General features: G+C 50.4%; 1 protein-coding gene across 6 annotated transcripts in view; it reads right to left on the bottom strand.

Moving 5' to 3' along the window:
* Nucleotides 1-462: 462 nt before the first annotated feature.
* The window catches only part of DOK4 (docking protein 4), a 44,347-nt gene continuing 22,289 nt past the window's right edge, over nt 463-22,520 (bottom strand). For 4 of the 6 annotated variants that reach the window (XM_072980687.2, XM_072980688.2, XM_072980690.2 and 1 more), the window contains 7 exons: nt 15,520-15,627; nt 13,618-13,732; nt 13,242-13,361; nt 12,259-12,448; nt 8,482-8,623; nt 6,804-6,927; nt 463-5,001 (listed from right to left, as the gene is read on the bottom strand). In XM_072980687.2, coding sequence (XP_072836788.2) covers nt 4,871-5,001; nt 6,804-6,927; nt 8,482-8,623; nt 12,259-12,448; nt 13,242-13,361; nt 13,618-13,732; nt 15,520-15,627 — 930 coding nt within the window. In that variant the 3' untranslated portion in view covers nt 463-4,870. The remainder of the gene's footprint in view (nt 5,002-6,803; nt 6,928-8,481; nt 8,624-12,258; nt 12,449-13,241; nt 13,362-13,617; nt 13,733-15,519; nt 15,628-22,520) is intronic. The other 2 variants (XM_020797940.3, XM_072980691.2) reach the window with 2 other exon arrangements.

Here is a 22,520-nt window from a genome sequence, read left to right as displayed (position 1 = left end):
GCCACCTAACTGGAACTTTGTCGGAAGGTTTCTAGCCCCCCCTTTTCACCCACTTGATGGGTCAGACACCCCACCCCAAAGGCTCAAGAAAGACCAGCTGATTTAAAAACACCTACCCATTACATCTGTGAGAACTGTCTTCTTTGTGGTGCCCGCCAACTATTTTGGACTTCGGCTCTGTGATTGTTCGGCACTGGCGCTGACAGGCTGATTCACAAAGCTGATCGGGAAGTCCAAGCCAGATGGTCCATTCATTGAAATCGGAACCCCATCAATTGTGCCTGTTCATCCCTTTTAGTTTTAAGGATGGGCGGTCTGCCACCCCCTCTTGGCCTCACTTCAAACGGCAATGATCAATCCATGTCCCAAAATATGTGATTGTGTAACACACACACCCAGACACACATACACCATTCTCTCTTATGCAAATGGCTGCCATAATTTTAAAAAGCCAGTTTGGGATTGTGAGTAATGTTCATTTATTGACTGAGCAGTTCCATTAAAAAAAAAAACTAAAACAGAAACATTTTTTTGCAAACTTCACCTGTGTATCAAAGACTCTTGGACCAGCCCTGCCACCACTGACTAGCATCCAAGCACTTGGTCCCCAAATTTATGCCACTTTGGTGCTCTATCATCCTTGACTGCCCTTCTCCTGGACTGACCATCCATGTGGACTAGTCCCTTTGCTTTACCCATCAGCATGTTCTCAAAGGGGGTGCTGGGTGCGTGCGTGTTCCTCTCAAATGCCAAAGGCACTCCCTATTAAAAAGAGGGAGTCACTGCTTCAGCAGGAATGACAGGCCTGAAGGCAACCTCTGGCCTTCCAGATGTCACTGAACTACAATTTCCATCATCCTTCACTCTTGCCTCTGCTGCTTGGGGTGGGCGGGAGTTGTAGTCTATTATAGAGGGCCACAAGTTACTCGCTTCTGGCCCAGGTTCCGAGTGTCCTCCTAGGACCCGATGCTCTCCCTGTTTTGGGGACTACAACACTCATCATCCCCAGCTGAAGGCAAAACAAAAAGGAGGCAAGACGGAGGGGCTGGATGCCACAGAAGGAAATCTGATGATGTGGAAGGAGGGGAGTTTTGCCTGAAGAGCATCCCCCCCCCCGAGGGTGGTTCAGAAATGGAACAGCCCGGACGACGGGGGATTTTCCTCCCCGATCTATAGGGCAGACCCACACGTGTCGTATTTGCACCCAGAAGCACGAAGAAGCTCCTCATTGCAACCCAAAGTCAGAGGGTCCAGAGGGCAATGTATGAGACCACTGAAGGAAGAATGTGGCTTGGAAATCATTACACCTTTGGACTACAACTCCCAGAATCCCCCTGCCAGGACAAAAGGGGACACCAACAGGCAGGCCATCTGGCCACCGTGCTGTCATCCTTCCCTCTTGTTCTCAGAGAGGGTATGGAATTTAACCAAGGCAAATTCTATACCCATTTACTTAATATATATGATTGGCAGGACTCCGCTTTGATCTGCGCGTCACCAGGCCAGCCCTACCCTTGGGCTGAGTGAGGCAACATTGCTCTGGTGGCAGACTCATAAGACCTCGCGGTTCTTTTCGGGTCGGAGGGCTTGTCTTACGCCCCATCAACTAGTCAGTGGACCATGGCATGCCTGCCCCAGCCAGTGCAGGAGTTAATAACTCAACCACAAGGGTGGCAATGGGGGGGAGGGGAAGGCTTTGCCTCAGGCAGCAAAATGCCTTGGGTCAGCCCTAGCCTTGAACGCACAGCGTGCATAGATATCACCTTGTGTATAGAGAGTTGGAAGAGTGGCTTTGTTTTTGGACTTCAGACCCCAGAACGCCCGAGAAGAAGATGCTGAGATGTGTTTCGAACACAAATTCAAAGTCTCTCCTCCATCTCCCGTCCAGGGAAATCTTAAAGACAAACAGAAGAGCACAGCCGGGGGGGGGGGGAGGACTCCTTCGCCCCACCGAAGCAGGAAATGAACCACCGTAAATTAAGCCATTTCACCCACAATGGAATCTCCAAGCGGACTCGAGAGCAACAAAGGGACTCTGGAAACAGCGGCGAGCCAGACAAAGTGGAGGCACGAGGCTGGAGCTCCCCGAATTGGTGGCTTTGTGGATCTCGCCTCCTAATTATTATACTTTGGTCTTAAAACTAAATTTGAATTCAGAATTGAAGTTGGAGCAAGGCAGCTTGGATGCTTGCTGGTCCCTGTTTAAGAGTTTCCCCGTCACCCACCCTCACCCCCGCCAGCAGGCTGGCTTGGAGGCTTCCTCCCTCCCCTCGTGTATGCACAGGATCCAAAACACAGTTATTTACACATACGCAGTGCGCACAAGAGAGCCGATGTCCCTCCCGCATCACTTTGAAAACAAAGGGCGTGTTTGTGTGTGTGTGTGTCAGAAGAGAGAGGAACACAAAACAACACAATAGCAAGGTTTGTACTACAATAAAAAGATAGCCCTTCTAAAAGTTATTCAATAAATAGGAAAAACTAGAAAATCAATCGCTTCATTAAAAAATTTCAGCATAGGAAAAACCAGCTGCTCTGTGCACGGGTTTCACCGGTTCCTCTCAAAATTGCTCATCGGGTGGGAAGGGGCAGAGCGGCGGGTGGGAAACGCAGGGGCCAGAAAAGGGATTTTAAAAAAACGAGGCAGGCTGGCCTGGGCACCGCCACCTTGAATGGCAGGATCGTGGCGGTCGCCCGTTATCCGGGGCTGCTTCTCTGACTTGAGCTGAAGCTGGGGAGAAACACTTCAGCAAAACCCCAGCGGATCAGTCTTGTGGCCAGAGGCACAGGAGCAGAGGCCAGTGAAAAACGTTGGCAACCCCAGAGGTTGCCACAGAATCCAGGGCAGCACTAAAGAAGCTGGGGGGGGGGGCTGAGACGGGGTGTGGGGGGGGGGAGCCGTGAAGCTTTGGATGACAAAGGCCATTAGGACCAATTGATTGTCTCCAGGCGGTCAAGGGAAGGGGTAAAACAGGCTCCCCTTTCAAGGAGGACACTTTGGCAGGCAGGGAGGGGACGGGGACAGTGGCTTGGCGGCCGCTTCGGACCCAAAACCGGAGCGGACCACGTTCAGAGGCTGGCCGGCTGCGGTGGCCACTCCTGGGGCTTTGGAGGGCTGATGGTGTCCAAATCCTCAGAACTGAAGAAACAGGGATGGGGGGGGGGCTTGAAATAGGCAATCAATTAATGAAATTAATGGCCTTTCCCAAGTTATTTCCTCTTCCTCCTCCCCCACCTTGAAATTCCTTTCTTAATCAAAAACCCAAAAGATCCCTGGAAGCTTAAACAATGCATTTTGGGGTGCAAGGGTGCCCCCCCCTGAAGAGCACAATTGGGCATCTTAAGAGGGGAATATGTTTTTAATTAGGGTGGTCGTGGGTGGAAGGTGCTGGCAGCTGTGTGGGGGGGGGGAACAGGGCATACAGACCCCAGCCCTTGCTTTGCCCTCTACAACATCCTGATGGAGGAAAAATTGAGAACAAACCTTTTCCCAAAAGGTTAAGGGAAAGGGGTGTGTGGCAGGGTGTAATTAGAGTCAGGCAAAATTTCCTTAACGGTGGGTCATCATGAGCCTCCTGAACCTTCTTAGCAAGGCAGCCCCCCCCCTTTCCCATCCAACCCCACCCCCTTTTACTTGTGCAAATGCATTGGCAACCGGGCACCCATCTGGGAAAAAGGAAGGTCAACCCGTCCACCTCACAAGCCGTGGTCAATAAACATCACCAAGGAAGAGCCAGCGGGCATGATGGAAACATCCCAGGAAACACATCACCGCCTGCCCTGCGCGGCAGGCCCCCGAGGCCCCCGTCAGCACTGAAAGAGCAGGGGGAAGATCTTCCGCTGGAAGGCCTGAGGGGAATTCAAAACTGTGCATGAGTCCCAGCCTCTGGAAAGAAAAGGGGAAACCTCAAGGATCCACAGGACTCACTGGCCTTTGGAGAGGGACAACAACTCCCATCAGTCCCAGCCACCCAGGGAGGATGGGCCATCCAATACAATGGGAGGATGCCGGGATGGAAGGAAGGAAATCGGCCTCACAGCCATCCACAGATCAGGGAGATGCAACCTGGGTCCTATGTTAAGACGTTGCAAAACTTCCTAAAAAACGATCCATCCTTCCTTTTGAGGCTCAGTCCTTCTTGCCTCCCTCAGCAAGGACTGTTGGCAGCAAAGGAAGATTTATTTTACGCCCCCCCTCCCAAAGACCGCCTTGGATGGAGAGACTTCCGGTTTACTCCACGGGAGACCTGTGCCAGCGGGAAGCCTCTACAAGGCCTTTGGGACACCCGACAAAAATCCAACCCCCTCTGGTCCTTGGGAGAATGCGGTCTTTCTGCTCCCACCGATGGTGCCCCCTTGGTTCATATCCTAGAGGGTCCCATCCCTAAGTTGGGGCTGGGGATGGAAAGCAACCCAGTCTGTCCGTCGACCCTTTAAAAACCTGCCCTCGATGGCTACGAAATGCGCATTCGTGCGAGACAATCTCTTGATATATAGAATATTCATAAGCAATATTATATATTTAAAACAGCTGTAGCAATAGAGAGCTAGTCCTCCGTCGGTATCAGGGTTCCGACCCTCGTCTCGGGCCTCGCGGTTGGGTCCCAACGCCTGGATGCCCGGACGGTCTCCTCAAGAGTTACCTCCGTGCAGATTTTGCTCCTTTTTTCTTTCATTCCTCCTTTTCCAGCGAAACAAGCCGTCCCCGAACTTTAAAAAGCTCTGCTGGAAGGACAGGAGAGGCAGCCGAGGGAACGAAATCAGATCTTGAGGGCTGAATTCGAGTGCTCTCCTTCGACTGAGCCAGCATCTCCCCCTTGCTCTCTACATATATATATATATATATATATCCTCCCCATGCTGGGACGCCTCACTGCGAAGCCGATTTCGGGTCTTTGCTGTCACTCTTTCCGTTTGGGGGAGGAAGATTTGGCTTCAGCAAGATGAACCGGTTCAGGAGGTCAGTCTCTGAGCTGGCCTGGGGTCCCGGATAGGAGTCACCTGTGGACAGCGAGCAGACACATCGCCCATCAACATCCAGGCGGAGGAGAAGAAGCTTCTCTCAGCATTTATTTTATTTGTTCATTTGGTTTTCCTACTGTCCCTCTGACCCATGGCCACTCTGGACGATTCACACGCAACAGCACTGCAGCAAAAACTCTGCTCACGGCCTGAGTTGATCCCGACAGGGTTCAGGTAGCTGGCTCAAGGCTGACTCTGCCTCCCACCCTTCTGAAGTCGCTAAATGGAGGGCCCAGCTTGCTGAGTGTGTTTGTGTGCCATGCGTAGTGAAATTGTGAACCACCCGGAGAGGGCTTTAAGTACCAGACAACAGAATATAAGCAGCACACCTTGCTTTGCAGTTATTAACCCTCATCCAGGTAGGAAAAAAAATAATTCACACTGAGTGCTGGGGGAGGACAGGTATATCAGAAAGTCTTTGTGTTTGTATTTTATTCTGTAGGGCAGTGTTCCCCAACCTTTTTGGGACTGCTGGCTCCCTGCGCAGACTGGTTGGGGTGGGGTGGGGGCACCCCTGCGCTCACGGGTGGGTGTGTCGCACTTGTGGAGGGGGGGCATGTCGAGCTTGTGCACATGCGTGACACGCCCCTTGCACTCGTGTGTGACACACCCACCTCTTGAGTGAGCCCGGCATTGGCTGTAAAGCGACAGGGAACATATTTTGTAATCGACAGATTGCATGGGCTGGGCGAAAATATCACATGTAAGAGTCACCTTGGCAGAACAAAGGCAATATATTTATTAGGAGAATTTCTGTTCTACCTGGGTTTTTTCTTTCCTTTCCTTTCGAAGCAGGAGGTGAATCCCAGCTAGAACCGATCCACCGCTGAATGCCCGAGTCCATCCTTAGAGGCTTCCCACTGATGCAGTGGGTCCTGCTCTAGCGAGCGCTGTCAGACTGGGGATGAGGCTGCCCGTTTCAAAAGGAAAAGCTTAAACAGCAGCTTAGGCCTCCCATGGAAATCAATAAGGCTTAGAAGCACGAAAGACTCTTTGAATGGAGGCCATTGTGCATTCCTCTGTCAATATGATACGGGGCATGATGGACTGCAGAACAGCCGCATCATGATGTATTGAGTCGGGGCTCTGCCATCAGCATTTCGACGTGCCAGAATACGAGGTCTCTGCAGCTAACAAGGATCCCTTTATCCTAGAACTGATGCTTGACAGGGTAAAGGGTGAGGTGGAGAGCTATTTCCTCTGCACACCAAGGCACAGAAGAGCAGGGCCTTCTCTGCGGCGACTCCCAGACTCTGGAACTTCCTGCCACTGGAGGCCAGGCCATCTCAGCTGCCTTTCTTTCTACAAGCAGACCAAGACCGTTCTCTTCAGGCCAGCTTTCCCTTAAGGACTGGCAATCCTTTTTAAATGGATTGTTATGCATTACCGCTTTGATTGTGTTTTTAGTATTATTTGTGTTTATGGTTTCTCAGAGTGGTATTTGTTTTCTTTTAAATATTTTTATATTTACTGCTTTTTAAATTTACATGTTGTCTTTTAAGGAGATAAGCTGCCTTGGGCCCTTCTTAAGGAGAAAGATGGGGTAAAAAATATTTTAAATAAATCATTTAAATCATAAATATCTCTTCACTTGCAAGGCACCGAATTTGTCTACCTGTTCTTTCCCTCCCTTAACTCTCATTGTTATTCCCTGTTGTATCAAGGATTCTAAAACCTTGGTCACCAATCCAGGTGGGTCAATATTACGCGAAGGGGCATGGAAACGGGTTGTCGCGGATTCTGGGGTGCGTTTCCATCCTTCCCACGGAGGAGCCACTTACCACTATAGTTTGAGGACTCCGTGATGTTCTGTGAGCCGGTGATGTGATGCCAGTAGGCACTACGCGGCAACATGGTGGTGGGCGTGCAGGGGTAGGAATAATGCTCTGTGCCTTTGTTCATCAGCTGCAAAGAAAGAAAGCAATACGGATTTTTAACACACCAGCAACGATAGACATTTGTCGATAGGGAGAGCTTATAAAGTCCCGCGTAAGCATTGGGGAGAGCTGAAATTGACCCTAAGGCACCCATTCCAGTTTCTCTAGGGCAGGAAATCCGCTTTGGGTTTTCATCCAAACTTTTAAAGCATTATCCATCCGTGTGGAGCCCTCTCTTTGAAGGTTCACAGCACCTAAGACGGTTCCTTCAAAGTTCAGGCTGAAACCCAGAGTGGTTGCAATGTTCCCACCAAATCAGTCAACCAGCCTCCACTGCCTCCGGCTCGCTCTTCCTTCTTTCCCTCCCCTCCCTCCCAAATTAAAACAATGGTTCTGCATCAAAACCATGAAGCAACTAGTCCTTTCTGCCTCTGTATTAAGCTTCTGATTCTTCCAACTTCAGGTAGAAAAATCACTGCTCAGAAATTAATCTTATGGGAAGTTATCGGTAGGTATTGATGATAACTCTGATCTTCTCTGCCGCCTTGTGAGCAATGCTCAGCCATCAAACGTCCTCCGTTGGGTTAGCTTGCGAGCACAGGGCCCAAGAAAAACGGCCATGCTGAGCCCAGAAAGCAAGGGAGAGCTGTTTTCGAATCTCCTGCTTGGAAAACACCAGATGATTCACAAGTAAAAGAAAAAACACCTTCTCTCACTTAATTTTAATAACTGAGCTTTGAGGCTCATGTCGACTCCATGACTCAGTTGGCCTGTGGTAAGTTTCCTCTTGCCCTGCTCCAGTTATACTAGCTACAGTAGCCCAATTTTGCATGATAATAATATATCATCATCATCCTAGAAATGCAGAGATGGAAGGGACCTTATGGACCATCAAGTCCCTGTCAAGGAGGCACCGAGGGGGAAATCAAACTCCCAACCTCGGGCTCTGCAGCTGGATGCCTAAAGACTTTAGCTCGGGTCCCGTTCCTTTGCTTACAGTGGTGTCTCGCTAGACAATTACCTCACAAAACGATTTATTCACAAGACAATAAGTGTTTGTAATCGCTATAGCGCTTCGCAAAACGGATTTCCCTATGGGCGATTTCCGCTGGATGATGTTTCAGTCTGTGCTTCGCAAGAAGTTTTTTTCGGGACCTTTTTTCACAAGACGAAGATTTTGACAGCTAGGTCTGCGATTCGCAAAATGGTTTTTTAGGGACCGATTTTCACAAGACAGCGATTTTGATAGCTGGTCCATGCTTCGCAAAATGGTTTCTCTATGGGCGATTTTCACAAGACGACGACTGTTTTCCCCATTGGAATGCATTAAATGGATTTCAATGCATTCCAATGGGGAACCGCATTTCGCAAGACAATGTTTTCGCTAAACAGCTATTTTCGCAGAACGAATTAACATTGTCTTGCGAGGCACCATTGTATTTCTCCATGCTGCCTGTTGAGCTTGCATGGCTTATTCCTTGCAGGGGTTCTGCCATGGTTTCTTGATTTCCGGGCCCACATCATGCCAAGGAAGATGACACAACCACACCTCCGGAGGTGCCTCCCCCCCCCCGACACTCACCCTCACGTTCTTCTCCATCTCCAGTAGGACGCGCTTGTGCTGTTCAGCAATGGCCAGCGTGGCACTGTGGACCCGTTGGTAGATCTGCTCGCCCTCCTGGGTTTGAAAGGTGTATAGCCCTTCGCCCGCGTCACACATCCTGCTGAGCACAAGGGCAACATGGGGGGACAAGGGGGTCAAGAAGGAGGCCACCCCCCCATGAAACACATCCTTTCCATGCCATAAACAAGTGCTTTAGACAAAACTCACAAACTGCAGGTCACATGAGCATCACACCCAGTCCCTTTTCCTGAAACACACATTCCCACAGCACCGAAAGCCCTTTACTCCATGAGAAGGCAAGCTTTTGGAGTCCATCAGCCAAGTTTCTACCCTTTGGGACTCACCGAAAGCCAAACCATCTCCCTAAAGAGGTAAAATAAATGTGAAAAAATAAAAGCCAGAAGGGATTGGAAGAGTCTAATAATTCTGATTTTGTGTTTCAGGGGCTTGGCAGTGTTTTATTGAAGAGAATGACACCTTTTCTTAGAATCATAGAATAATAAAGTTGGAAGGGGTACCTAAGGCCACTGAGTAGAGCCGTCTTGTCCAGTGCAAGAATCCTATCTGACAGATGGCTGCCTAATTTTCTCTCGAACATTTCCAGCACTGGAATGCTTAGTGGTATGATGACAGAACCCATGCTCTGAGGTCATGGGTTCTATCGTCGTACTGCTCTAACAGTTAGGAAGACACCCCCCCCCCCGATATTCAGCCTAAACCTGGCTTCCTGTTGCTTGAGTTCCTTATTACGTGTCCTGCACTCTCCCCTCAGTCTTCTTGTCTCAAGGCTAAACGTGAAAGCAACTTCTTTCTAGCTAGAAGGGGCATGGGGCTAGGCGATTTGGGGGGGGCGTGGGGCCCACTTGACCAATGCCTCCAATTCCCTCGCGTGCCAGAGGAGGGAGCTGCTGGCCTGACCCTCCTCTTAGCACCCCCTCCCTGAGTCTTGCCACGACCCGCTCGGCAGGGCTGGAGGATGCCAACAGCCAAACAGGTGCAGAAAAAGGCCTGACTCTTTAAAGCCGCTGAGTCTGGCTGCGGCGTCTGGGCCACCTGTCTGTGCTTGCTCACTTCTGTTCTTGTCATCAACCCCGACGGCGCCACCCAGGCTTCTCTCTCCTCCGAGGTGCGAGGCGCTGCTCTGCCGAATGAGTAACAAAGCCAACGCCAGCCGAGATTTCTGGGACAGGACCAAGGACGGCGGCTTTATGCAGAGTCAGGCTGTCAGCCGATCAAATGGGGTGGGGCGACATGGACTGCCAGCAACACTCCCCTGGGGTTTAAAAGCAAGGTTCATTTTTAGGCGAACCTGGAGATGCCAGGGACTGGGCGTCAGGCAGATGCTCTGCTGTGAGTAAGCTGCTCACAGCCAACGTGAAGGCAGTCAAACCTGCAACAACCCACTGTCTGTTTGCCTAGCCGTCCCAGAATTTCAGCCGGAGGTCATTCTGTTTCAGGCTTTATTTAAGGTCCAAACTCTCTCTTTTAAGAAGACTAGATCTACTCAGGCAGCCCTGAAAAGTTTTAGGTTCGATTCTCAAGAACGGGACATGTTTCGCCTTGGGGAAAGAAGACGGAGGGGAGCCAGGATAGCACTTTTCAAAGACTTGAAAGGCTGTCCTGCAGAGGAGTGGGGGGGAGGGCAGGATCTGTTCTCCATCATCTCAGAGTGCAGGACACGCAACCATGGGCTGAAGTGACAGGGAGCCAGATTTAGGCTGAATATCAAGGAAAACTTCTTAACTGTTAGAGCAGCACAACGATGGAATCCATTACTCCAGAAATGGAGGCAACTCAAGAGAAAACGGAACAGCCGCCCATCAAATCTGCTTTGATTTGGGTCCCTGCCTTGAGCAGGATGTTGCATAGGCTCTCTTCTTTAGGTCTTGCGTCAAGTCTCGCTGGTTCCAGAGGACCACCGGTTGGCCCTTTCCTGCAGCCGGTTCATCTTTCGTCAGCCCCTATTTCAGTTCTGGAGCTAATTACAGCTGAGTGGTTTAGGTCTCGGGCAGCATAGCCAGAGGGGTTGAGAGTTTGATGCCCCACATCCCTGTGCCTCCCCTTAGTGGTGAGTGGTGATGATGACGACTATGCCCCTTTTAAGACAAGTAGACAGCTCAGTGGTTTCTCCTTATGGCTGCGGAGCAAGAGGTTGGGAGTTCGATTCCCCCCCTCCCAGGTCCTCCTTGACAGGGACTGGATGATCCTCGGGGGGGGGGGTCCCTTCCAAATGTGCAGCTCCAAGATGATGATTGCTCACCCTAGTCAGCAAAAAGCAGCTTGCAAAGATGGACAGATGTGTAAAACTGGGTTTGGAACATGGATGAGCAGCAGTAGTTTCCTTACCCCGAAACACACTCTCCCGCTCTGTATATATTAAAAGCTCTGAGATCGCCCCACAGCAGAATGGAAAGCAGGCGAAGCAGAACCCCCTGACTTGCCTAGAGTGTGGTTTCTCTCTCTCTCTCTCTCCCTCCTTCCAAGTGGCAGCCGGGTTATTCCCCTTTCTTCGGCACCAAGGAAACCAAAAGCGTCACGGTCAGAACAGGCTGTTCCGCGGCCTCAGAACAGGGTGGGACGGGACGGGAGGGAAATTCCTCTAATCTCTCTATAAAAGAAGTTCTGGGATAAAAGGAAAGGATCAGATTTCTTTCCTTTGTGGAGGGCAATTAGCTGGAGTCACTAATAGGCGCAGACGGGGGACGATCTAAACCCATCTGCAAAGTTTTGCAGCGGCGGTGTAGGCGCACAAAGGGAAAAAAGCCGAGACTTCCTGGGTGTCGCTTTGGCCTTCAGGGAGCGGTGGTTTAAAATCCTGCCTTGCTCTGAGAGAGGAGCAGACCATTTAGCTTTATTCCATAAGGCTGGGGATTATAAGGGTGGTTTATTCCTCTTTGCAACCATCGCTTCCAAGGGAGCAGATCCCCTCCCGGGGGGGCAGGGGGGCTACGTTCTTTTTGAGTGCTTGTGAACCAACCTAGAACTGTAAAACAGCAGCCCAAACGGCGTTTACTTAACGGTGGCATCTCCTGCCTACGGCTGACCTCCGATTCTGCCAGTTTTCAGCTGGGGTCTGAGACCTCTTGAATCTATTTCTTACTTGAAGCAGTCCAGAAAGAGAAAAGGAGGAACTTCTAACAGATGAATAAATATGCAGTGTTTAAAATAAGGAAAAGGCGGCTTACATTTGGGGAATTGCAAAACTATGGATGCCTATGGTCCACAGCCCGGAAGAAGAGGAAACTGGATTCGGCCTGACTACCCTGGGCGGGGTGGATTAGAATGAATTACCCCTTCATCTGTTTTTTTCCTCCTTCCTCTTCTCTACACACTTATTGATAGTCCATTTTTAAAAATATTCATGTCCCACCAAGAAACTCTAAGATAGTATCATCCAATGCGCAGAACTCGAACCCGCAGGCAAATGCTTCTCCAGGTGCAGAAGACATGGATTCTTCAATCGGCACGCATTCTGGGCCGAAGGAATGCCTGTTAAATGAAATTAGCCCTCTCTCCCGTGGAGACGGACAACTCCATTTTCTTGGGTGCAGCCAATCCACTCCCCAAAGTTGGGTCCAATATCTCGGACAGATTCTTTACCGTTCAGGCTCAACCCCCGGAGCGGACTGGCTGCCCCCCGTGTCCCCGAACGGGAATCCACGTTTTCCACAGAACCACATTTCTCTCCCCCCACCTCTCCAAAATACTGTACATCTGCGACCACCTGAAACGTACCGGCCGGCCTCAAAGGTGAACCGGGTGGCGTCTCGCCCATAGCGGCGCAACGAGCACAAGGGCCAGGAGATGAGCTTGACGCGCGGGTTGTGCATGTCCCAAAGGTAAATGTTCTCGTGGGTGATCTGCAGCTTGCATTCGCCGTAGAGGTCCAGGTTGGGGCAAGGCAAGAGGAAGACGTTGAACCGATCTGCAAGGAGAGACGCCACGGACCGGATCAACCATCCTAGCCGCTTCTCGCTTGCTTCCACCTCCCGGAGTCCTACACCTCTTTGTGCACTTGCTTGGACCACAACATAGTTTACTAATCCATGGTCTTGGGAGTGCCAAGTTCCTCCTTTAAGGAAGTTCTTTCCTGGCTCCGCTTTAGACCAGTGAAGGCTGGGGGTCCCAGTTTTGCAGGGCAATACATCTACACTGGGAGCTATCCAGGGTGCTGAACCCATTTCGGGAACAGCGTTTAGCATCCTGGGACAGTTCCTGTAAAGGTTGAACTAAAACGCAGAGTGGATCCAACCTCTTTTCAAGCATTTTTTCATTGATGTGGTGACCACACGCGCCCGCCCTTAGTTTAGACTTGCTAAAATGAACAGGATTCCTAATTGCACTGACTTCCTGTGAATGGGTTGTCTTTAGCTGGGACAGTCCATGAGCTTTAGCCCTTTATTGAAACTTTCTTTACTCCTATTCAGTATTTTCCTTCCTCTCCAACGCAGGGGACGACCTCCCTCCCTCCTGTCAGGGGAGCGACCTGTGCACCAGAGATGGGGACTTAATTTGTGGGACTTTGCTGTCATGCTGGTCACACCAGTGACTCACCTCGGACTTGATTCTGTTATCTCCCCCCACCCCAATGACTCAAGACTCAACTCTGACTGAGAACGCATGCTCCCCGCCCCTTTTTCTTGGGGAGAAAACCTTTGTTTTTAAGAGGAACTCAAGAGCCGGGACTTGGTACCCAAAGACCTGTCAACTTCCTTTACCTGTTTGCTCGCACTGAACGCCCGGGGCCAACAGATCTGGCTCCCCAAGGCTGATGTCATTGAGCCGTGCCCCCAGGCACTCAACGGACAGTGTTTTGTACCACTCCTCAGCCTCCAGCTCTGCAAAATCAGAAGACACACAAATGCACAAACATACCATCAGTATCAAGCCTTTAGGGAAACTCTGGGGCCAGCCTAAGACACTGGGTGCCCAAGGCAAAAGGCCCAACCAACCTCTCCCAGCATCCACCCACCACCTGAGGTGGCTTCTCTCACAACCCTGCCTCACAGCAGGGCCGGCCCCAGCAAATCCCCCAGATCGCACCCTGCCTCGCGCCCCACCCTGCTGCTGCTCCCAAGCCACCCGAGTCGCTACCAGATTCACAGGTGAACGTTCGAGCTGAGTCGTCAGTGAAGATGATGGCCACGGCTTGCCGCTTTGTCTCCTTGGGTAACCTGGTGATGCATTTCACGTTGCTGATCTCTGTGACCTGCAGGGGAGAGCAAGATCATTTACGGATGCCCCACCTGCTAGGAGACGCCCCAACATCCCACAGGTAAGGTCCTGCCATCACACTTCCGGAACATAGGAGAAGCCATACCTGTTCCATGCAACTCCCTGGATGCATCTCAAGAACATCTTTGCTGAGATCTGAATAGACTAATATCTGGGGCGCAGAAGATGCTGCTTCACAAGGAGATGCTCTTAAGTGCCTCTCCTTAGAAAGGTGGAACTGCCTCTTGTTACTGGCTTGTTTGTTCACTGAATTTCTATACCGCACCCTCTAGCAGCACACCGTTAACTCTGGGTAATTTCCAACGTAAGTATTAACGTAAATGAAAACAACACTCCCTAGCCCATCCGACACCACAATAATATATATATAAAAAAGAGTAACTCACTGAAAACACAAGACGGCAGCCATGGACACAAAAAAGCAATCAACATATAAGAAGAAATACATTTTTTTAAAAAAAAAAATCACACACAACTACTATTATAAAGGGAGAGTTGTCCTGAAATGCTTCTCTGAAAAGCAAAGTTTTTATGTGCTTTCTACATGTTAGGAGGGGAGGAAGGCTGGCAGACCTCCACAGGGAGAGGGTTCTGCAAAGAAGGGGCCGTCACCGAGAAGGCCCTGCTCCTTTGTCACGGATTTCCTGGCCTCTCTCTGGGTGGCCAACCACAATGTCAAAGCCTTGGAGTTGTGACTGGTGTGGCTGGTAGATCTCAGGAAGAGGTACTTTGACACGTAACGAGCTCCCAAACCATTCAGAGCTTTCTACGTCCGCACTGGGACCTTGAATTTCATACAGAAACGTACCGGTTACGGCCTTCCGGAGTAACTAGATAGGGCAACTAGAGCTTCAGCCTGGGGTGCCAAAGTTCAGATGGCACAAAAATTAGCGGCTGGAGGGATGTGAATCTGCCTGTCGGTATTTGCAGACGGAAACGCATGGACCTGCCAACTCCACGCGCATGTATTCTTCTAGCCTCTCCTCTCTGGACAGAAGGAAACAGGTCAGCTCCGGATGGACTCAAACTAACTCTTGGGTCCTCCTGTCCAAATATCCAGCTCCAGGCTCCTCTGCTTCTTCACGTCACCCAAGATGAACCCAAGCCATGGGGGGGGGGCAATTTGCTCAGAAAGTTACACTCGTGTGCCTTCTCTATAGCGACAGAGGCGACCTTACGGTGGTGCAGAATCCAGAACGGGCCTTTTTTGTTTCCTCCAGAAAAAGGAGGCATGGCAACCGGGGGAAAGACTAAACTCTGGAGAGGAAGCTTTGGAGGCCAGGTGGGAAGGGAAAAGAGACCCAACGCGTGAGGCTGGGAGGGGAGGGGCAGCCCCTCCAAAACGTAAACAGGGCTATTTTTGGTCAGGATGGCTCCCTTGGGCAGAACTGTTTTTCCACCAGGCTGTGTCACGCGGACCACGATGGTGCCCCAGGGAAGCATTAAAGATATTGTTGTTGAGCAGAGAAATGGCATGCTGGCTTGGTGCAGGAGATGGCTGGGTCCCTAAATCTCTCAGGAGGGACCCCCTTCCCTGGGAATGAAGTCAGCGTTGCTGGGGGGGCCTGGAAAGACTTCTCACTATATTCTGGATCAGTGGTTCCCAACTTTGGGTCCCCAGATGTTGTCAAGATTACGACCCCCAGAAATCCTGGCCACAGAGCTAGTGTTGAAGGCTTCTGGGAGTTTGAGTCCAAGAACCCAAGGTTTGGGAACCACTGTTCTAGATCCAGCTGCCCCCAGAAGGGGTGAGATCCTCACCTTCGGACACCCACGTAAAGACACCGACTTCTCGTCTGGATACTTCTCTAGCCTTAGTGGGCCTTTGCTGGAAGACTTCCGGAACACAAGCCAACAACGCCGGTAAATCTGAAAGGGGGAAAAAAAGGAAAGAAGGAAGATACAAGTGTCTCATTTATTTCTTTTCTAATTGTATTTGACTTTCGTTTCCACTTCTTTCCCTAAGGTTCAAGATGGCCCACACTGAGATTGTTTTTAAAAAGGAACAGATCAACAGTAGACACAGATTTCTTTAAAAAAAGAGTTAGGAAGTTATAGGGTTAGAAAGCAGTTAAACAATTTATATTTCATTAAAAAACACAGCAGGAATCCATCAAAAGTTAAACCATCCAGAATGGCCTTGTAGCCAAATTGGCAGTATAGAAGTTGAATGAATGAATGAATGAATGAATGAATGAATGAATGAATGAATGAATGAATGAATGAATGAATGCCCCCATCACTGGAGCCAACCAGTTGCCCAAAGCTTGCCTGAATTAAAAGGTTTTTGCCTGCTGGCAGGAGGAGGACAACAACGAGGATGTCCATCTAAAAATCCTTTGAGAAGGTATTCCAAAGGTAAGGAGCAGACACTGAGAAAGGCCCCGTGATTTGTCTCTTAAGGATGGAAGAGAGTAAAGAAGGAAGTCTAGACTTTGCTGGGTCTCTCTGTTCATTCACTCCCTCTTCTGACCCACCAAACTTTTTCCAGCTTCAGTCAAATCACGGGACAAAACACGTTTAAGCCTGATCCTCTTACAGCAACTCAAGAAATGCTATGTCTTTGCTGGATTTGATTTAAATCATGTGTGTGTGTTTTTTTTTGACAATTTAAATTTTAAAAATGGATGTTTTAAAAATAAATAAATCATGTGATATATTTCAAATAAGCCTTGAAATATATATTTTTTAAAATCGACCCTGCTTTTTAAATCGATCCAACAGGAAGGGATCCTGAAATTTATTTTGAGAGACCACGACCTTGGAAATGTTGCTCCCAGCAACTGCAATATATATGAGGCATAAAAAGAGCCCAGTGGTATACGTTGGTGAGATAGCGGATGGGAAATGCAGAATAATTAGTCTGGGACCAAGAAACCAGGGGCAGGAATAAAGGGAATGGTCAGCCCCCATGAAACGTCGAGAAAGGAGCTGGAATCAGCAAAGGTGGTGCAGAGACACAGCTCCAGAGAGTTGTCCCATTAAACCATGAGCATAAGCAGAAACTTTTCTTGGTTACAAAGACCACAGATCCTTTGGGGGAAAGGCCTGCAGACTTTTGTCTTTCTGCCACACACACGATGGCTTTCTATAACACATACAATCAATGCAGCCTTCAAAATATAGACAAGCGATGGGTATTTAATGGAAGAGTGAAATAACGCAACATTGGCAGGACAATCAAAACAAACCCAGATCCGAAAGAGCAGCAGTTGAATTTAATTTGTGTGTTTAATGGATTAATAGAAGACCTCCTATCCTTCCAGTGTTGCCATGTCCCAACTGTTCAACCACCCAGAGAATTCAAGAGCCGCTCGTTGATCTGCATGGCTCTTGGTGGTGGCTACCACTAGCCAGGGTGGTAATGTCTGGGTAGTCCAGCTGCAGGGGAGCAAAAGCAGAAGGGTAGGATTGCAATCTTGCTCATGGGCGTCTTCCTAGCAGGGTGATTGGCCTCTGTTGGAACACAACACCAAACTTGAGGAGCCTCTTGTCTACTCCAGAAGGCTTTCTGAGGGTCACGAGGGGCACCAGCAAGCAAACCATGCCATCTAAAGGGGTTCTATTCTGGAGGCACCTTTTTTGGGTATGGTTCTTTGCCAACCCACGCCACTTGAAAAGCAAGGCTCTATTATGGGTCAGCAGCACGAACGGGAAGAACCTGCTTCATGGGGCTGCAACCGGACAGAACCGCTCAACGTGACCGGCAGAGGGTTTTCTGCCTTAGTGCATCTGCCTTAAGGCATCTGTTCCTTCCTGCAAAAATCCCAGGTTGCGTTCTGTTTCAAAAGAACAGGGGATGCCATGGCTGGAGACCCAACCAAGCCTTTGAGATTTAGAAAAGAATCCATCGTCGGGATGGGGGAGAGCCAACACATTAATCAATGATTCAATCCTAAAACGGAAGACTGAACACAAGAGTAAATCGGGTGTAACGGCTGGAGGGCAGACTAGAAACCAAGAGACCCACTTTCCAGCCCCTGCTCAGCCATGGAAAGTCACTTGGGGGTCAATGATGAACTACTCCCTTGAACATCTCACAGAATTGGAAAACCCTGTCCAGAGTCCCTGCGATCCGATGGCAGAAAACAGCAAATTTTCCGAGGCAAAGATGTTACTTAGGAAACAAAGCTCATTCTTTCTTACCACTTTTGGCCTCCAACCCTAGATGTGTGGGGTTGTTTGCAAGTCCTGGGTGGTAGGGGTGCTGCTAAATGCTTCTTGGTTGACCACTCATGGGCTAGGGCTTTATATTATGCTCTGGGTATAATCCCCAAGGAGGCCCCACCCGCAAGGACGAAAGAAAAGAGGACCTGGGCGGTACGTACAAGACAAGAGGCCCACCCATGGGTGGGTGGCGGGAATGCAGCCCCCCGGTCCATTCTCTGTGTCACCGCTCGCAGCTCAGTGGAAGCCAAGAATCAGCTCAAGCCATGGTTCCCAGCCTTGGGTCTCCAGATGTTTCTTGGACTCAAAACTCCCAGAAGCCTTCACCACAAGCTGTGCTGGCCAGGATTTCTGGGAGTTGTAGTCCAAGAACATCTGGGGGACCCAAGGTTGAGAACCACAGCTAGAGCAAATGAGGAAGTCACACCCATACGTGCAGCAGTGCTCCCATCCATCCATCCATCCATCCATCCATCCATCCATCCATCCATCCATCCATCCATCCATCCATCCATCCATCCATCCATCCATCCATCCGGTAGGAACCCATATACGGGTGACAAATCCTGGCTTTTCTCTGTCTTATTCATTTATTCAATTCAGTACATTTACATCCCGCCCATCTCGTGCCTCAGCACTACTCTAGGAGGCTAACCACAGCTAAAAACACAACGGCCCACAGAGACATAAATAATGAGATCCAGAACAAAACAGTAATAACCCCATAATATAAAATAAACCTAGAGCACAGCGTTCAGGCTGCCTCTTCAGAGACTGACTCATCGGGGTCTACAAGTAAACCCTTCCCAGAAGCTGAGTGTGTGTGTGTGTGTGTGTGTGTGTGTGTGCACGCACACACACACACACACATGAGCAAAACCAGCACCACCAGCCTTGTCTCTTCTTGACAACTTTTTGCCATTCCTTCCCCCACCTCCTCCTGGGACTCCCTACCTGTCAGGAAGGATGCCAGCATTAATTACAGCACAGCCACTTAATTACCGGCAGAAGCAGTAGCAACAGCGGGCGGTGCTGGGCTGCTACCATGGAGGGGGGGGCTTTCTCTACATACCCCCAATGTTCTCTCTCTCTCTCTCTCTCTCTTTCTCTCTCTCTCGCCCACCCAGTTCCAGCCGGCAGAGTCGCAGCACATCCGAGCCAGCCCACCCCCAACCTCTCCCCCCCCTCCCTCAAACCCACAACCATTTCCAAGCAGAAAGGTTTCCCTGGCTGCTTTCCTTCCCCCCCATCCCATTTTTAATACCATGCAATTAGCGCGAAAGCATCCAGTAGGGTTTCAGCCCTCTTGCAGCTGGTGGAGGAGGTAGATGGCAAGCTACTTCCTTCCAGCATCTGCCGTGCCAAGCAGAGAGAGAGAGAGAGAGAATGAATGAATGAATGAATGAATGAATGGGAGCAGCATAGAGATTCTGCCTTATATAGCAGCACCCCACATGGGTTCATGGAGCCCAGGGCTGCCAGCCACAGAGGACCTGGGGAAGAGGGTGAGTTTCTGAGACACACCTGATCTTTCAACATCTATTCTGGGATGAAAATAGGTCAGGAGGTGCATGCAAAAGGCCACTGATACATGGTGGGCCATTTTTTTTAAACACCCCAATGGGTTTTCTTCCCCAGGGCAGGGAAAGGCTGGAGGGTGCCCCTCCCTGGCATTGGACGGATGGGCCAGAAGTTCTCCAGAGCGCCTCCCGACCTAGAAATGCCAGGGACGGAATCTGCAGCCTTCCACTTTCAGAGCACAAGCGTCTCCTCTGAGCCACCCTCTGGATGGAATCAAGGCAGACGATTAGACGCTGAACGAGAAACGTCATTCCTCTCGGGTCAGCAGTTTCTGCTCTAGCTGCAAGGGCCCCTCCCGGGGGTCAGAGGAGGGGACGAGACAAAGCCCTAACGAGGGATGCTGGGAATTAAGCCAGAAAAAGAGGTCCCCTCTCGCTTCGCCGTGCCCCTTCTTTGCAACAGAAATGCCAGCTACTGAAACCAGGATACTTTGGGTGGAAAACATCCACTCGAACACCAAACTCCAGACATTCTCCTAACTGGCAACTTCAACCAGCAAAGAGAGTCGGCTGAAGGTTTTCAAAAAGTCACCCAAGAGGCCGGGGAAGCCTTAAGATTTCGCCTCCTTACAATGCTTCTCCTGTGATGGTGCTCCATTAAGAAGCAGGCGCATGGTCCAGGCTGAAGAATGAACGGGGGCTTGAGGTGGTCGAAGAGCTGCTTCATAGTTCAGGGTCTGACCTCTGTAGAAGCGCATTACTAATCTCCCTCGGGGAATGGAAATGTCTGCACCCGTCTTCAGCTGGGCCCCAAAGCCGTTCATTCCATATGTCACGGGCCCCCAACCTTGGCTCCCCCAGATGGTCTTGGACGGTGTGCTGGCCAGGATTTTTGGGAATGGTCACCCGAGAATATCTGGGGACCCCAAGTTGGGAAGCACGGCCACCCATGATTTGTGCCTCACTTCACATGGATTGCAGGGCAGGAGAGATTTCCACCCTGTCTGCCAGAATAGCAAAACGCCAGAGGTTCTGTCTCAGTGATGGCTCCAGCGACAGAAAGAAGAGACAACTTCGGTTTTTCCAACCTGAATCCTCAAGCTCTCAACACCCACCGTGGACACTCTTACGAGGAGCTGTGGATCAAAAACTAGCATTTCCTATTTCTGGGGCATGGTGACCCAACCCATAATGACTGTCTCCCCTCAAAACTTTAAATAGGAAACAGCCAGGACAGGAAATGATCCAGGATAAGCAAAGCCAAGCTTCCTCAGAAGGAAATCTTGTCTCTCTGTGCGTGACATGGTGGCGTTTGCTTAAGTCGCCTGCACGCAGGAACTCAACGCTCCTCCATGGCTCTTTCAGACACATAACAAGCCTCTTGGGAGCGCAGCGTCTTCCTGGCGCATTGCGTGACTTCCTGAGGGCACAGCACACCACATAGCTTGCCTCCGGTGCCATCCTGGCCCTTTCAAAAGGTCTGCTCTGTAGTTAAAAAACATCCGCTCAGAACGGGCTGAGGAACCGAGGCCCAAACGCCGACTTCAAAGCCCACCACATCTGTCACATCGGAGGGGCTTTGGCCAAGCTTCTCTCCAGAAGAAGCGCCTGACAAGGACATGACCAGCAGCGGTGAGGCAACTGCCCCTTGGGTGAGCACAGAAAAGTGAGAAGGGTGTGCTTGAACCTTGCAGCGGGCTCATGTTTTAAGACCGCACCTGTCCCGTTGTGTAATCTGTGGGACAAAATGCACCAACTCGGCTTACTGAGACACACAGTGGTCATGACCCCAGTTTAAGATGCAGCATATCTGGGCCATATACCTCTACCTCAGCAGTACCCCCACATCCCCTTGAAGGCGGCTATGTAATGGAAGCTGCTGTCGTTCTGACTTACATACCACCCCACAGTGCTTAAAACATTCTCTGGGCAGTTTCTTTGCAGCTACTGGCGTTTGTGGGAAATTCACCTCCTGACCAGAGGAACTTATTTTGAGACACTGCCCCCCCTGATTGCTAAGGCCTGGGCCAAAGTAAGGCTCAGAAGTTCTGATGGTGGTGCTCCAACCCCTTTTCTGCTAGAGCCGTGGTTCCCAACCTTGGGTGCCCAGAGGTTCTTGGACTAAAACTCCCAGAAGCCTCCACGACTTGCTGTGCTGGCCAGGATTTCTGGGAGTTGCTGTCCATGAACAGCTGGGGACCCAAAGTTGGAGCATGCACGGCCAGAGGGCTCAAAGGATCAGACACCTGCGTGCGTTCCACCACCGCCTGGCTCCAAATGACATGATCCTCTTCTCACAATCTGTGATTCCCTGATGCCAGCTGGGAAGGCGTGATGATGGGTGTGTCAAGGCTTCGAAGCCACCTCTCGCACACACATCAAACTGTTCCTCCTTCACAGCCATTGAGTCTGGCTCTTCCCCTCTAGAGACTTGGAGCAGCAGAGCCCTTCCGTGGGATACCAACCAATCTCTTTGATGCCTGACAACTCTACCAATGAAGGCCCACTTTGGTTAATTAAATGCCCATAACGGGGGGGGGGGGCAGCCACGTCTCTGACTTCACGAGGGAGCGCCAAGGCCTTGTGGGGAGACCCGTGGAGGGCAGAGCCATAGAAACATCATGTTGGAAGGGGCCTACAAGGACACCTTCCAATGGTGCTCAAGGCATCATGCCTTGAGCCCATCCTGCAAGTGCCTCCTTCCGTCGGCACGAGGACGTCCGTCACAGCAATTTCGCAACCACTGCACAACAAGCCCGTCATCACACAGGGGGACCGCTTGGGCAGCTATCCTTCCTTCCGTGTGTGGATTTCTGCCCATCAGGGTCCCCTTTTTTTGGGTTCGAAAGCAACCAAAGAGCTCCTCGCATTACAGGGGGATTGCTAACCCTCAATCAGAAACGCAGCCCTAAGCATGAAAATTAGGATCTCTTGAAAACGGTGAAGAGGTAACGAGGGCCATTCATCCTAATCACCCCCTGAAGTATTAGGCTGTCAAGAGGGGAGATTTGGAAAACCTGGAATCAGGAAGTAAAAATTAATTCATTTTGTGATTACGGGCAGGGAGGGAGGGAG

This window comes from Pogona vitticeps, chromosome 10 (assembly GCF_051106095.1).
Source record: "Pogona vitticeps strain Pit_001003342236 chromosome 10, PviZW2.1, whole genome shotgun sequence".
In the NCBI taxonomy this organism is placed as follows: domain Eukaryota; kingdom Metazoa; phylum Chordata; class Lepidosauria; order Squamata; family Agamidae; genus Pogona; species Pogona vitticeps.
Note: the sequence above shows the minus strand (reverse complement) of the source record. Positions and strands in the feature narration are given on the sequence as shown.